Below are 17,624 nucleotides of genomic sequence, written 5' to 3' on the forward strand. Positions count from 1 at the left end.
GGAAATGGTTCAAGAGGTTCAAGGGATAGCTTGAGGTCGGAGTGGATTTCAACTGGTTCCTCGGAAGTATTTATCACCGTAATGTTAACTCGGTTGTTTTCTTTCACTCTGACTATGCAATTTGCCACGAGTAAAGAGTCGGAAATATGTTGATCGACAATTATACCCTCTTTTAATTCAGGGTTGGAAATAGTACATTCAATGACTGTCTCTGTCCTTGGTTGGATGGAATAAATCGGATTTGTGAAAATTAACTTGACTGTATGTTTATCTAGTTTAAGCTTTTCCGATGCATAATCAAGGTAACAGCCCTTTTCTTTCAATAGATCTGTTCCTATGATGCCATCGTGCTCGAGATTAATGTTCTCTACCACGTGAAATTTATATGAAACTGAGTTATGTTTTGGAAATAAATGGACATTGACACTTCCCAGAGTGTGAGTGAGCTCATCACCAGCATCAATACCTTTGAGTTGGATAATTTCTTTTTCAAGTTTAGTTACTGTTGGTATGGACGATTTCTTGACAAGACAAACAGAGGAGCCACTGTCAACAAGAAAAGACAACGGGGTTTTGGATACAGATGTCTCGACTAGGATATGAGGTAAGCATATTTTCTTTACGTTGGAATTTATTTCATACACTTTACTGTTTTTCTTTTCCAGGTTTGGGTCGGAAACTACGGATTTCGCGCAACTAGGACCAAGGATACTGCTGGTCGTTATACTGCTGGATTTATTGGATACTACGGGTTTCGCGCAACTAGGACCAAGGATACTGCTGGTCGTTATATTGCTGGATTTATTAACACTAGGGCCACGGACATTGCTGGCTACTAGATCATTATCTTTTTTACGACTGGGGTCAAGGATATTGCTGACCACCTGGCTATACGTTTTAGTTTCTGGGATTTTAATAGCCGGATGTGGGCTCTTGGATATTTTATTGGTGCTCGATATAGGAGTACACGAGCTCGAGTCGCACCTTCTCGAGTCGGTGTTTAGTTTAAAATTTCCGGTTCGCTTTCTACTTCTCCTTCTACTTCCTGTTCTTCGAACTCGGACACTGTATGGATTGGACGTTGTGATTGTTGTTGTTGGAAAGGACGTTTGTAACGGTTGTTGTAGAAGGCCCTTTTCTGACAATTTTCGATAACATGACCTTCCTCTTTGCAATACCTACAAGCTAGTGTTGGCTTGGGGTTTTGTTGTAAATTTTGAACAGGACCTGGCCTTTGGTTCTGCTTAAATGGGGGCCTCTGCTGGAAGTTAGACATTTGTTGTTTGTTTTGTTGACCATAGGATGGGACACTAGCACGATTTGATGCCGGACGGGGATTTTTCTTTACCATAAACTGGAAAATTTTCTCTTCCGAGGCTGCCAAATTAATAGCCTCGTTGAGAGTTTTTGGGTTACGAACCCGGACACTGTTTGATAATCTAGGATGAAGCCCTAGTAGGAAGGTGTTTAAGGCTATTTCATGCATCGCGGCTGTACGGCCGGAAAGTTCTCCTTTCTTTGGACAGGATATGGTGACCTCAGTCAGGAGTTGTGCAAGACATGTTTCTAATCGAAGCGCAAATTGAGTCGCAGTTTCATTTGATTCCTGATGGCACTCCTGTAAGTCCATCAGCAAGTGGGAGTATGTTTTCTTCTCCCCGAATTGGATAACAAGAAAATCTTTTAATTGATTCCAATTGTCGAATTCTTTGATTGAACAGGCAGTTTCCGCTTTGCCTTGCAGTTGGCTAACTATGTACTGGAAAAGGATTTGCTTTTGGAAGTTGGATGCAATAGCCATTGCATTATTGCAGTTATTAATAAAGGGTTGCAACGTTTCCCTAGATCCGTCGAAAGGTTTGATAAATCTCAACAGGACATTTAAATCTATCTCTCGTACATCGAGAGTCTCCTGAGAATTCGAGTAGTCGCTGCTTGTACCGGCTTTAGCGGGAATTTTGTTATCAGTAGACATTATAAATTAATTGTTTAGACTGGAAATATGAGTGGGCGACGGGCAGAGGTATGACTGCGGTCCGATACGACGACGGATTATGAACGAGATTAAATATTAAATCAGACTGGATGTTAGGAATTTCCGGAAATGCTTAATTACACGTGTTGACAGGATGATAGTTTGAATCGACGGATGCACTGACACACGGATGCAGGTTGCACTGAAGTTAAATGTAAGTTGGAAACGACTCACAGTAATATGTAGATGTAGGACATGTCCACGGAATACTGGGTACCACAGGATGAAGTTTAGCTCGTTCAGGGTTCTCGACACTGGATAATGGGACGGGATACCGAGACTGCATAAGCTGCAACTGTAAGTATACGGCCTTCCTCAGGCCAACTGGGTACTGGATATTGGATACTGGATACTGGATACTGGATACTGGATACTGGATACTATGCACAATTTGATTTGGTACACTTCACTTTTCACAGGATTGAATATTCGAGTCCTCGGACGCGTACTTGGGTTTGTGGGATATCTGGGATTTCGTATCCCACCGCTGCCACCAAAATGTTATACGATAGTTCTCGGGAGCCTTTTTAAAAAAAGAAAACTTTATTGACACGGATATTTATTGATTTAAAAAAAGGAAATAATTAAGAATGGTCGCAACCCGCGCGGATGAAGTGTCTAAAAAGGACTGACTAAGAGCGGTCATAGCGCAATACATCTGTAAGAGGGGGGGCTGCTGATCAAGCGGCCCTGTAAGCCAATTAGCTTACATATCAAAGGTATAACAGTACCTTATTTTTACTCCTGAAAGAAAAGAGTAATATTATAAGTTTGACTAATATAATTTCTGAACCTAGAAGCAACAGAGACTATGGAGTCATTATGTTATGGTTACCAGTTACCAACAACTGATTAATATTTCTATAATATTATCGTAAACGGCACAGTAAATTATAAATTTACTATAACTTTCTCGAAATTCCATTCAACAAGCTGGAAAACCTCATTTTTGTGCATAATCAAGTTCAAGTCACGAGCTTCTTATGATAATAGGTATCAGATATGTAGGTAGGTTATGCCTACCTACCTAGTTACCTACGTTTTGACACGGTAACCTTCTTCTTATTTTTTTTTCGTATGCGCCCTTTATCCCTTTTGTGTTTGTAACCATACGCTAAGAAGAACATTAAAACTAGCTTAGTTTAAGAGCACTGCATGTATTATTAAGAAATGTTATAAATTAATGAACAATAAACAATAAACAAACAATAACTCAGGTTCCATTGGAGTCCAATTGTTTTATTAGTAAGCAAATAACGATAAGTTTATCCCTATCGCTTCCTAAACTTGGACTTAACGATATTCTAAATTAACTTTAATATAAGAAGAATGCAGGGTGAAATAAATATGATTGTTTAGCAAAATTTGCAAAGATACCCTTTGTACCACAACCACGGGAGAATAGTACATAGACTACTTATATTTTTTGGAAATAAAATAAAATAACTGCTGAATCTAAGCAGGTACCTATACCGAATAATCACAAGAAAGAAAATAAATCTGCACGAATCCCAACTTTCACACGACACATTAAACAATTTTCACAATAACTTTTCGCACTTCACCTTTTTGTTTACGAACTTTTTGTTTACTTTTCCAGCCAGATCGCGGCGGCGGGAAAATCTGACGTCTCCATCGCCATTTTGGATTTTCTTTTTTTTGTCGACGTCGGCAAAGGGTTGCTATTTAAACAGCCTTTGGATATTATTTTTTCTTTAATTTTTATATCTTGTTTAAGAAAGTAAGTTATTAATGTTGTCGCGCCCGTTTGCTCGCCGTCGAAAGACTGGATCGGAAATGTCTTCTAAAGCCGGTTGGGGCGCGATCATGCAAATACACGTAGCGGTATGTGAAATAAAGATTTTAATCTAGAATTTAGTTGCTCTTTCTGAGCCTAACACACTGTAGGTAATGGACATAAGTAACTACTTACCCACTTCTTTAATTCAAAAGCCTCAACTAGCATGCATGCACATGACTTATTCGCCCAAAATACCAACTTCTAATGCATAAAATGATTTTGTGATCTTATTATTTCGTAAGATCTGATTCTTGTAAAGTGAACCAGCTTTGTAGTCGTCAATATTTCTTGATAGCTCTCTATTTCATAAAAATAAAAGCAGAAAGTATCCAAAATTTCCTATTAAATATCCGCTTAGAAAATACATATATATACGCTAATCGCCCCGCCACACGCTCCGCTTGTCACCAAACCGCCGGCCACCGTTTCATTTTACAGTCAGGAATAGAAACCTTATTTGCGCACTTCTTTGAGTAGAGTGTACTCGGTAAGCGGGGCAGCCGTGACTCAGCTGACTTCTGACTCCGACTGCGGTTCAACGGTCTATGTTGTCGTTGTTTGCTATTTTATTAATCTTCATCATCATTAAGACAAACATACAGGCCTTAAATTATTGTCCACTACAGGATATCGGGCCTTAGACAAGTGAACCACATATCCCTGCATGGAACTTTATGGTTATGGTGAATTTGGCGGCCTGGGGGGTCAGGAGGTTTTGCTTCTCCATAAAAACTTTGTTGGTCACGTGACTAGGGAAAAATTAGTATGAGTATGTTTAGTTTTTAAATATTTATAAAATCTTTACTTTCAAATAAGTATTTATTAAATGCTATCTCTGTGCTTTAGGTACCTAGTGCGCTGTCGGAAAACAAAATTATAGGGCACTCTGATAATCTCCACTGGCTGCACGCTACAGTAGTTTGGGAATATTGATTTGTTATAGATACTGCTACCTACCATCGGGTAAATGTATAAATAAGTACTATTACTAAGTACCTAGTAAGACTGATTTTGGAAACCATATTTTGTAGTAACTCGTCGTTATAGCTGGTCTGGTCTTTGGAGCGCTCCAGGCTTCGATAAATTAATTAGTTTATTACACAATTATATTATTAATTAAATATAGGAGTAAGTAGTAACTATGTGAGTTTTTCACTAAGTATCACAATAATTTTATGACAATACTTATACCTACATCATCACGACCCATTACGTCCCCACTGCTGGGGCACGGGTCTCCTTCCAATGAAAGAAGGGTTTAGGCCTACATACTAATCTAAAGAAAAATGCGAATTCTTCTATGCATTTAGTTTAATTTCACTGCTCAAATAGTGTTTTAAAATCTTTACTATAACTATGTACTTATAGGCCTTCAGTAAATTCTACGGAGAGTTGATAAGGGCACATACAATAGCATACACTACTCAATACTAATTTATTTTTTATTAAATTATTTAGTATTTAATTGACTATGTAGTTTAAGAGAACCTTCATCACGACCCATCACGTCCCCACTACTGGGGCACGGGTCTCCTTCCAATGAAGGAATGGTGAGGGTGAGGAGAATCTTACATAATAAGTACTTAATAATATTTAATAAGTATTAAGTATTAAAACAAGATTTATGTCAACCGGTATTTAGTCACTATTCCTGAAACCAAACCTGACCGGGATATCAGAAAGATAAGATCGATAACCACTGATTGACTACGAAAACTAACAACCTATCTAGGTTTAAAGTATTTTTACCTACATTACGTATTACTTGTATGATTTTAAGTACTTTTAAAGTATTAAATCATCATATTTTTTATACATAAGTACCTACATATTCATTAACTTTAAATCCACGTATTTTTAAGGGATTAAATAAATTTAGGATTATTTTATGGCCACGGTGGTTTTTATATTAAAAAGTCGCATCATTAATTATCTAGTTACCTAGGTACTAGATTTAAAAAAAAACTTTTCCTTTTTAGGTAAAAACTCTAATCTAAAGCATGTAATACCAACTTCACAGTTAAAGCGGTCAACCCAAGTTAACCCAACGCTTAGCTTATCGCTACGCAAAAAATATAGGCACGTATACTTAGGTAGGAATGCACCTAAATACAGAGATAATTGTGTAGATAAAACATAAATCACTTTATCAGACCACAGTTGGACGACAGCGAAACAGGACATCGGATTTGAAACAAACTAAATTACCATAAAATGTCTGTGCAAGTTTCTGATGGTGATAGTGGCGTTATGGTAGCAGATGGAAGTGGCGTTATGGTTGCCGATGCCAACGACAGTGGCGTTATGGTAGCAGATGGAAGTGGCGTCATGGTAGCAGATGGCAGTGGCGTTATGGTCGCAGACGCTAACGACAGTGGCGTCATGGTAGCAGATGGCAGTGGCGTTATGGTCGCCGATGCCAACGACAGCGGTGTTATGGTAGCAGACGGCAGTGGCGTTATGGTCGCCGATGCTAGTGGCGTACAGGTTGCTGAATAAAATGATTTAATATCCGACAATTCGTGTGGTTTTATTGATAATGTATCCAACTTTCTTAGCTAAGCCATGGTACGTAAAATATCAAGTGAATGTTTTTAAGTATTGTGTTGGAGACAATTTGTATAAGTACTTACTTATTTAATATTTAATTATAACATATATGACTCAGTATGAGTCAATAGATAACTGACTCCTTACAGGTAGATAGATTAGGCAGGTAGATTTTAATAAATAATTAATACAATTTTTCAGTGCCAATTCATTTAAATACGCATCATATACATGATATCTACCTATTTAATTTTGATTGGTTGTAGACACTAGGGGTGTTAGGGAGCTCCGTAACCGTAACCGAAACTATCGGATATCCGATATAAAAAATCATCCGTAACCGTAACCGAATTCGAAATGAAAGTTTCGGATAGTATCGGATAGGGGCGGAGCCTAATTGAGACACGTTATGACAAGTTGTTTTGATCGGCCGGCCGCTGCCAGTGCCGACACTGCCGACACACAAGCTGCGCGCATTGTTTGTTTTTTTTCTTCTTTGACAAAGTGTTGGTTGTGTTACGGAATCGATTGAATTTTTATAAAATGCGTCCTAAGTCGAGTGCAGTTTGGTCTAAATGTATTTTACTTTTAAAATTCCTTAAAAATATCCGTAACCGAAACTAACGGATAATCCGAAATAATTTATTACCCGTATCCGTAACCGTATCCGGTATAATAATCATTCCTATATCCGTATCCAATCCGTAACCGAAATTTCATATCCACAGCATCCCTAGTAGACACTGACTCAATCTTCAATCTAAAACCATGAAAACGCCTCATAAAAATAGAATAGCAATGGATTGTAAAAATCGGTGTTGGACGATTCAAATGTGGAAATATCGAAGGCGCTGCACAAATATTAGTTATGGAAAATCCGGGAAAAGAATCAACATTTTCTTGTTACTAACAATAAGTAGGTTTTATTTTATTTATTTTATTTTTATTTATTAGGGAAGACAAACAGCCAACAGGTGTCATATACTTAACGTACATAATTTCCGTTGTTGGCGTATAACTACCGACCTACCCTAATAACGCAATGTATAAAATAAAAGTTTAGATACTGCTGCCGCAACACGGGTTCGTTAACGACGTAGATAAACCTCACTATATTGCGATTCGCCATAAGTAAATAAGGCGCTGTGATTGGTGGAACGCGCATCAAACGAGTTTATCGACGACGATAACGAAACTGTACCTATATATGTATTTGTGCAGATTGTATCAGCTGTCCGTCATCACCCATATTATCACAGGTTCTGCCTAGTTTGGGATCGGATGGCCGTGTTGGAGATGTACCTACCCACATATTCATTATTTGTAAATGTAGCGGCAGCTGAGGTCTCGTAACTTTCTTACCAATAAGAAAAGAACTCCGAGAGATCCATGCAGTCAGGCTCGCGTCGCTCCGGCGTGGGTTCGTCAACAATCCCAGAATCTAGATCCTCTTCAGAACTTGAGCAGTCAGATTCAGAGTCAGATCGACGCACAACACTCATCGCACGTTCCCGCCCTTTTTGTTGCACTTTTTGGCGCGGTGTCAGCGTTTTTTTTTGGCTTCACAGATTAATTTATTTAAGTAATTCAAGCTTTTTAGTTTTTTCTTTTGTTAAGGGGAAACTCTTGGGAACTTGTTTTTAGAGATTTAAATGTTAGTTTTATGCAGATAAATAAACTACGTCTACGACAAATATCATGTAACAGGAACTCATAAACGCTTATTCGATCGTGCATTTAGATTCACAAGTGGGTCATTAAAAATAAAATGGCGGCGCACTACCCTGATATTTGGCCGCGGTTACAATTTTAAATGTCAACTTCAGTTCATGTGGCTATTGTTGTACTAGCACTGCCAGAAGATAAATGTGATGATAGATTATATTTGAAAGCTTTATGAGTTTCTAACTTATAAGAATGCCTAGTTTGACTAATATATTGCTTTTGTTTTTTTTTTAATTCAATGGTGAGATACGTTGGATTCAATTTATGTACTACGGAGTATGAAAACTAAACGGAATACACAAAGAGGACAAAATATTCTTATGTCTGCAAATAAGGTACTTAAGTGCTTTAGTAAGGAGGAGGAGTAGTCAGGAGTACCCAGTTCGTTTTGATTTTTTACTGTAGGGTACGTTTTGTTAAACTATTATGACCACTGTTATTTGGCTCTCAAAATTAATTCATATATTTTTATAGTTTATATAGAAATTTAATTAATAATAATCAAAGTTCTATGTCGTAGGCACAGTAGCATTAATTTGCAAAAGCACTGTTCACACACGTTCACACGCGAATGTTTTTTTTCTACAAGTGTTCCAGAAAATATAAAATTACAAAAGAAGCACTTGACTAGATAAAAAAAGTTTTTTTGTTTGTTTGTTTTAGTTTGTTTTTTTATTTTTTATCAGCTGGGTGCTTTGTTTGCTGGCAGCGACACACTGGTGCGTATTATTCGCCTAGTGCATTACTAGAAATGACAATGAGTGGATTGGGGTAGGCAACATTTTGAAGTTCAATATTTTTTACTATTCAATACTTAAGTAAAGTTTTATTTTGTAATAAAGTTTTAGTTTCAATCATATTAGTAGGTACTTTTTAAAGTGACTTATCGTGTTTTAACTTTCTTTAAAACTCTTTTAATACCTAATCAAGAAATTTTAACTGAGGGTAAGCGTACCTATAGTAAGTATAATACAATCATACCCTTTTTTCATTTTAACATTTTTAGAAATAGGTTTAAGTACTCAAGAAGATAAAAGGGACGGGTTGTTGCTAGAGAAGTTGAATAAGGTATAGTAGGGTAGCGGGGTTAGATGTTTTTTCATACGATTAATGAATACGATTAATGATTTATTTATCGGATGCCAAAATAAAAATACTCGTAAGTACATGTATTAATCTTATTAAAACAGTAACTAGGTACCTACATTATTTATACATCGAATTCATCTCCATGCTTTTCCTGTCCATTGCAAGTCCAAACGCACTGTGTGCCACGTCTATTTTCAGCATCTTGGGTTCAAACGCCTTGCAGAGTGCTAAGAGATTTGCATTTGACATTAAATGCGCACTCCCTTCATGAGATATATATATACTTACTGACATAGACATGAATTAACATGTAGTAATTACTTTCATAAATGCCTTTGTCTACTGTGTACATACCTAGGTACTTCTTTTATGTACCAGAAAAGTTATGGGTACGTAGTCAAAATAATTTAATAATAAGAACATGACTGTAATCGGTGGGGGTAAGGATGCTGACAGAAATAGGGTGTACTGTTAGGAACTCTCTGAGAAACTTTGAAACCAAACTAAATATGCACGCCCGTCACATGCAAGAAACCGCAGCCAAAATAAGCTCTGATTCAATGTCTTTGCACATGCTTTGTCATAAATTAATTATTGCAGCACATGTAGCCGAAAGAGCCATGGAGCGCACCATGCAAGGCATCTCGCAAGGAGACCGTATCCCGAACGTAGAAATTCGGCGCAGGACAAAGGTTGAAGACGGGTCACGAAGCTAAAGTGGAGATGGGCAGGGCATCTGGCAAGGTGAGAAGACGCCAGATGGACCAAGGCAGTGTCGGAGTGGTGACCAAGGGAGGGATGGTGATCAGTCGATAGACCGCCGACCCGTTGGCCCGATGACATTAGAAGAGTAACTGGGCCAAACTGGATTTGTGTAGAAGAGTACCGTGAACATGGAGGAGGCCTACACCCTTCAGTGGGTGGAGGTAGGCTGATAATGATGATGAGTACAAGTACTATAACTGCTTTTACCATAATATTATGTACCAACCACCGTGTATTTTTGTAAAATATATTTTATACCTTACCATTTTCTGAATGTTGCTTGTAAGCATTGAGCTTTAAATAGCTAAATTTACCTATCAAAATTTTACTACCTAATAAAACATTATTATCCTAAACAATTATAGTTGCTGAATACTTACAGCTTAAGCCAAGCTCATTAAACGTAATAGCTTCTTCGCTCTATTTCCGTTACTGGAGGATTATAAAATTACTAAAAGGTTTCAACTATAAGTACTATAACCAAGCTTCCCCTTAATGAATCCTCAGAATAATAATAAAATATGCATTAATTAACTATTGCCAGATGACACTGACAGTAACAAAGTACACAGATGAACAAATTTGACATTACAAATTCTAAATTCTAACCTCAAATTGAATTTTCAAGAAGGTATTGTTTATTTTTGTATCTATTCCCATAAAGTTACAGATATATCGAAAAATGTCTAATAGCCAACTATTCCTGAAGCCCGGCTTCGTTCGGGCACCTCTGCAAAACGGCGTTGGGCGATACGTGTGCCAGTTGCAAAGAATTGTGTTCAAATTCTGCAAGAACCATGGCTCCAGTCGAGGCATGAGGTAAGATAAGCTGCACCATCGCTAAAAATATAATAATTACGTTTAACGTGAGTTTAAAATAGTGTATGACAGATTTATAAGGCATTAGCAGCGCAAAATATCTGCAAAATATTTTCTACATGTCTTAGTATAAAATGTTACACATCACCCACTGCTAGGGCACGGGTCTCCTTCCAATGAAGAAGGGTTTTAGGCGTAGTCCACCACGTTGGCCTAGTGCGGGTTGGTGGACCGCAACACAACCAAGCTTGTGCTGAATGTAATGGCTCTGTATATATAATTTTTTTATTAATTTTTACAGAGAATTCATTGAGCAAGATCTGGTGGACTTTGCCAAAGAGAACCCCGGAGTGGTTGTGTACTTGAAGCCTCGCAGACACAGGGGCCCCGTCGTTGTTGCAGAATACTGTAAGTAAAAATGACTCAGCAGTCTAGAAAGAAGGAAAGACAGTGCCAAGGCACACACACAAAATAAAACAATAAATAAAAAGAAACACAAAATTAAAAATAGTTTTCATGAGATATGAGCTTAAGTCAAAACATAAAGTAAAAAACAAGAACATTTAACAAAATATATATAAAAAAGCGTATCAGAGTGCTGGCTCTAGTGCTGAACATGCCATGTTTGAAACCCACCTTTTAATTATTATACTTTAAAGGTTTCACTTCTTCCTTTCAGTAAATGGAGATAGAGTTTGGATGAGTGTCAACAACAAATCCCAGTCGGAAATCACTAAATGGATTGAGGTAAGCATCAAAAGCCAATACATATACAATGATACAAGCGTAACACAAGCAACTAAATTATCAGTTCGGTGTTGAATGTACCACAAACAGACAGTGACTTAATGATTTAAACACCATTCAAAAACACAGTCTTTCTTCACAGGTACTAAGGACCCAAGCAGGAGATGTGTCAGCAACCAGACTCCGCAAGTACCAGTACACCGACTACCCCTCCGTGCAGGGGCCCTGGACCCCGTTCACCTTCAAGGACCCGTCACTGAACACCGCCAAGCTTCCTGACCCCAAGTACGGAGCCAACAACAGACTCGGAGAAACTGCCACTGAGAAACTCAGGAAAATGTTTGAGCAACAGAAATTGAGTGAAAAGTCCACAGAGTAGCTTTTGATCTGGAGTTCTGGAGGCCTAGCGTTGCATGGTTAGAAAAAGGTGTAAAGGACTATTGCACTTGGTAGCAAGAAAACTAAAGCTCATGCTAGGCGCACTGGAGTTGGTGTAGATGGTGTAAGAATAAGTTGTACAAAAAAAACAGTAGACAATGTAATTAAATAAGTGTAGTTAAGTAAATTAAACAGATATTAGTTAAATTATTTGGTTTTTATTGCAATAAATATTTAAGTATAAAGTACGCTGATCAAACTGTATGAAGAAGAGGAGAGGCGCGACGAGCGCGGGCGGCGACCGAACGCCGCTGCCAGGTAAATCTGGCTGCTGTCGACGTGTCGACAGACAGTGATGGAAATACTATTGTGTCTGCCCCACTGCCTCTGCACCAATAGAGGATCAAAGGCATAGGACGTAAAGAAGTTCACAAAGTTATTTAGTATTTATCTCAGAATAATAATTGCATCCCGCACTCTGTTCTAACAACGAACGGACCCAACCTATTGTCATTTTGACGTTTGATTGTTGTGTCTATTTTTTGACGTTTCATAAATATTTCGTCGTCTTTACGTCGATGTTTCATTTTCTATTTTATTTACTTTTAAATACAGTTATTTAATTAAATTTCTACCTATCTTATTGCCTGACCCACCTACCATTTATTCAGAGTACAAATAGATAATGAGGAACTAAAAGTGAGCGCAGGTTGAGTGCTATTTAATACGTTGCTACGCCTTTCCCCCGATATTTTTCATGTAAACATCTTTCGTCTTGGTTACTGGTATGTATTCTTCATTTTCTTGCATATTTTAAGTGAGTAAATTATATATTAAGTACCCACCTATATTTACATAAAGATAATGCCTTGGGTTTCAGTGTGCTACTTTGAATTCAGTTGTAGTGGAGTAGTAGTATTTAGGATATAAGAAGGTGTCTATCTATTCTATCATTGTAGTCCTGCAGTAGTTACCTAATAAAGAGAAAGCTGGATAAGTGGAACTTCAGCAAACCTAGAAATTTGTACCGCCCAAATAGATATCTCTATTACTCAGTTTTACACATTTATTTTCATGCAACTGATTACTATTCCATTCCTGAAGTCATATTTAAAACCTTTGGCTTCTGTTTTTTATTTGAACACTTATTGCTGTAAATACTATCTATATCTATCTATAATCTAGTTATTTAATATAATGCTGGAATCTGAAGGCTCTGCTAGTCTTTAATAGTAAGTAAATCTCTAAACCTCTATTTTTAATTTCTTATGACTTTATGAAGCCAAAATAAAAATAAATTTACATTCACACTATTATTTTTGAGTTCATGCTCATTTTATACTACCACTTTCCTCTCAATTCCATCAATTGTTTCAGGTACATCCTGCAGCCATGTTGTCAGAGGATGCGGTGGACAAGCCTCGGCTTGGCCCTCCCGGGGTGAACTCCCGTTCTGTGAGCGCCGCACACTCTGCCGCTGATCTTGAGGTGATTTGGAGTCACATTTATTTTTGTGCCTAAGCATTAAAAAAATGCTTTTATTGAACACATAAATATAATATTTTCTAATGAACTTATTTTTTTTTACAAACTACATGTCTGTTTGAAAAGCTCTCTTTATTAGTCAATTCGGGAGGCTTCTCTCATGCATCCCTGGAAAGTCAGTAACTGACTGGTTAATCCTTTCACTATGGTGACAAATCCTAGTCCAGGTCAAAAAAACATGCTAAGGAGACTAAGGCCCAACGCAACTGCAACTACTAGTAAATTTTTAGTTGAAACTGGTTTCAAACTAGTTGCAACATGTGTTGTCTCTTAAAGGTATCTATGGCATAAACTCAAATGAAACTCAAAGGTAATTAGTAGTTGCAGTTTGATTGCAGTTGCGTTTCACCATGTGTGCTGGGCCTTATGCTGCTAAATGCTGAAGAAACACAAACTTTTGTCTTTATAATAATTATGCATTGATTGACAATGATGGTGCGATTAATGTGATTGGAATCAATGCTACAAAATAACCAGTTAATAATACATGGTAAAGGATGATTTTTCTTACTGTGATGCTAGGGTATTGCTAATATCCACTGATGATAACCCCACAGGTACTGAGAGAGATAGAGAATGTATACTTCTCTAGCCCTACCGAGTTCGACGCGGCGCGCTACGCGCTGGAGCACGCGCCCGCGCCGCCCACCACCGCCGCCATCGAGCAGATGTTTGACAAGCTGAAACGGCAGCAACAGGTACAAAAAAAACCATCCATCTTTCAGATCTAGCCAACTAGGTACACATCCATCTTTCAGATATGTTTGGCTTTAGTGTTTGTCACCGTGATATACAGGGTGTTGCAATAAGAGTATACTAAGTCGAAACTTGTGCAGCATGGTATATCTAAGGCCAAAAATAATTTTCAAAATTCGCGAAAAAAATAACATTTTCTATAGAAACTATACAGGGTGTTGCAAAAAGGGTATACTAAGCCGAAACCGGCATGTGCAGCATGTTATATCTGAGCCCGAAACTGAAATCAGAATTTCAAAATTCGAGAAAAAATTATCAATTCACTATGTATAGTTAAAGTCACATGCCCAACTAAGTTGAAATTTGCGTTACTAAGATGCCAATTTTGAAATTCTGATTTCAGTTTTAGGCTCAGATTTAACATGCTGCACATGCTGGTTTCGGCTTAGTTTCCCTTTTTGCAACACCCTGTATACTTTTCTTTCGCGAATTTTTAAATTTTGATTTCGTTTTCGGGCTTGGATCTTTGAGAAAAGCTTTCCAGTCAGATTTGTAAGCTGAAAAGTAACCTTTGTTACTCAGTAATAATTTAACATTACAATACTAACTAACTACCTGCAAAGAAAATGAGTTTTTCGTATTATTTATTTAATTCACTTCCATATTACGGTTAAGAAAATTTCTGGTGTGCTCCTGTCCTTAACACCCCAAACTCTGTTCTTAATACTGATGCACCCTTGCAGGTGGTGTCCAGTAAAGCCCTGCATCTCATACAGCAACAGAGAGACAACTGCGATCGCGAATTTGCGGAGATCCAGAACATTCGAGTGGAACTCGACAAGACACTAGCAACCTGCCGAGAAGCCAGGGAACACCTTAAGACAGCTTCAGACAGCCTCACAGTACATCCTTTTGTTATATTAGCTAATTATAGAAAACGACAAATAATTAAAACTGTTCTCAAATATTTAGAGCTACTTAAAGACTTGCGGAGCGTCGAGAAAGACGCAACCGATTTACTTAACGCGAAAGAATATGAAGCAGCAATAGATCTTATACTTAAAAGTTTGAAATCGGCTGCAGCGCACAAAGAATTCACTTGTATAGCGGAACTGTCTAATAGATTACAAGACACGCTTGAAATGACAGAAGAAAGACTGGATTCAGTGCTTGCGAGCATCTGTTACAATTTTGATGACACGGTATTCAAAAAACTTCGCAACGCGTACAACCTATTGGGAAAGACCCAAGCGGCTATGGAACAGCTGCATATGCATTATTCGTCGGCTGTTAATGAGACATCGGTAGATGCTGTTAAGCAGTTCCTAAATGAAGTGTCCCTAGAAATGAAATTTCAAGATATGTGTCAAGCAGTCCCTGCAAGCAAAGCCCCCATTTGTCTTCTAAACTTGTGCGAAAATCTCTTCCTCATCATGAAAAGCTACTATTTACTCGTTGAATGGCATTTGAAGAATGATGAAGATGTAAGTCCTGGTACCAGCAGTGTTTTCGAAATAGAAAAGAATGTCAGTCGAGAATACATTCGTCAGAAATTAAAAGCCGGTTTGATACGAATCTGGAACGACGTTCAAGGAAAAGTTTCCACGTTCCTCAAAAGTTCTGGCCTCGAGGAGTTTCCTTTTGAAAAGTTCATTCAAATGCTGGGAATTTTGAGGAAACTCACACAGATAGCGGAAATATTCTGCGGTGATACTTCGGACCTCTTGCAAGACTTTATTAAGTCACAGAGTGTATCGTACATCAAAAACTATCATAGAGGCAGAATGGAGGAGCTTAAACTCTTTCTAGAAAATGAAGGCTGGGAGCAATGTCCAGTTAAACCTAGCTTCACGTTGCTAAACCTTCAAGAATTCCGTCAGTTCAAGAAATATATTACACCAACGCGATCTGATGTTTCCATAATTACATCCAAACACTCCCAATCCGATGGAACATCATCAGTCCATTCGCAAGAAGACAGCGTTTACATAAAGAAATATTTCAAAGCTAAAACCCAGCATACTCCTTTTGAAATGTTCCGAAATGAGAATATAACAAATGATGATATTTTCGGTCTCGAACCCGACTCCAATCCATCTGATGATTCTGACGATGAACCTGAGGAATTAAGACGGGATTATGTCGAAGAAACGGAGCAAGGTGACCTGCCTAAAGTCAACAGTCCTTCCAAAGTTAAAGACAGTGTTATAGTCACTAACACTACTCTGTCCGTGCTCAGAAACTGCGGGCAGTATCTGCAAATCTGCCGATATCTCCCCCAAATATCGCTAGAGGTGGTCATGCTTATGAATCAACTTTTCGACTACTACTTTTACACCGTCCATCTTTTCTTCACGGCAGATCAAGAGGTGTCTTCAAATACTTTGTACACTTCAAAGTTGAATGCCATTTTGAAGCGAATCAAAAACAATATTGATACCACTGGCAGCGTTCCTGATGTTGAGTCAAAAACGTTTATTTGCCCTGAAATTCCTAACCATTTAGACATGAAATCTGAAGATACGCTACACGGACTAAGCGAAAGAATAGTCGCAGTCGAAAGCGTGATATTTTTGGCAAAACAATTTGACCTTTTGCAGCCGTATCTAGAGTCTATAGTTGCAGCTCATCAGAAGATGATCTTGGAGCATTTCAGAGACAACACTTTGATGGTGGCTGTCGATTTAAGAATGCCTGTTTATATGTGCTCTGCGTCTAAATCAGTTGATGCTAGAGCGGTGCTTATAGCCATGTCTCAAGTGCGTTGGGAGGTGAAAAACGTAGCTGAAGAACATAGTGCTTACGTCGACACAATCGTAAGGAGGTTACAATATTTCGCGTTGCGTTTAGAAAACATATCCGCAAAAGTGACTTTGAACATCGAAGTGGTTCGAGCGATTTGGTCTATGGTTTCGAAATTCGTCGTGCATTTGCTTGTGGAAGGGTTTTCGAACGCAAACAAATGTTCTAACGGCGGCCGCGGATTGATGCAGTTAGATTATAGACAGTTATTTGTGAAGTTAGAGAAGATATCCGGCTTGAAACCGCTGCCCTATCAGGAGTATGTAGACAGGTATGTGAAAGCCTACTATTTGCCGAGGAATGAGCTGGAACAGTTTATTAAAGAGAGGATGGAATACTCGAATAAGCACTTACTGGCGTTGGTCAGTTGTGCGTGCGAAAACAAAAGGGATCGACAAGAGTTGGTGGCAATTCTAGATGGTAGAGATTCTAGAGATACTTAAATAATTATACCTATGCTTTGTAAAATATAGAAAGAGTCTCATGACATTTGATTGACAGATGCTTATGCCTGGTGGTCATAGGACTCATGATGTTTTACAAACTTTACAAAGTATAGTGAGTTTCACTTACTTATTGCACCCACATGTAAATTATAAATAATCATATAAATTTATAATTTACATGTGGGTGAAAAGCCATTAGGCTTTTCCGAAAAATCAGACTAGGTAG

The 17,624-nt window shown here is 38.0% G+C and overlaps 3 protein-coding genes across 3 annotated transcripts in view; 2 read left to right on the forward strand and 1 right to left on the reverse strand.

Moving 5' to 3' along the window:
* Positions 1-3,798, reverse strand: part of LOC105392603 (paramyosin) — a 43,708-nt gene extending 39,910 nt beyond the window's left edge. Inside the window, exon 1 of the mRNA XM_048629808.1 lies at positions 3,601-3,798. The gene's annotated coding sequence lies outside the window, so the exon portion shown is untranslated. The remainder of the gene's footprint in view (positions 1-3,600) is intronic.
* Positions 3,799-10,544: 6,746 nt separating this feature from the next.
* On the forward strand, positions 10,545-12,116 carry LOC105392602 (39S ribosomal protein L43, mitochondrial). The gene is made up of 4 exons (XM_048629980.1): positions 10,545-10,784; positions 11,086-11,192; positions 11,464-11,531; positions 11,674-12,116. Exons 1-4 carry the CDS (start codon positions 10,648-10,650, stop codon positions 11,908-11,910), a joined length of 549 nt encoding a protein of 182 aa, XP_048485937.1. The 5' UTR covers positions 10,545-10,647; the 3' UTR covers positions 11,911-12,116.
* A 1,167-nt stretch (positions 12,117-13,283) lies between these two features.
* LOC105392601 (syndetin) lies at positions 13,284-17,473 on the forward strand. The gene is made up of 3 exons (XM_048629944.1): positions 13,284-13,397; positions 14,012-14,152; positions 14,894-17,473. The coding sequence occupies exons 1-3, from the start codon at positions 13,302-13,304 to the stop codon at positions 17,393-17,395; spliced, it is 2,739 nt and encodes a 912-aa protein (XP_048485901.1). The 5' UTR covers positions 13,284-13,301; the 3' UTR covers positions 17,396-17,473.
* Positions 17,474-17,624: the final 151 nt, after the last annotated feature.

Source organism: Plutella xylostella, chromosome 24 (genome assembly GCF_932276165.1).
Source record: "Plutella xylostella chromosome 24, ilPluXylo3.1, whole genome shotgun sequence".
NCBI lineage: Eukaryota > Metazoa > Arthropoda > Insecta > Lepidoptera > Plutellidae > Plutella > Plutella xylostella.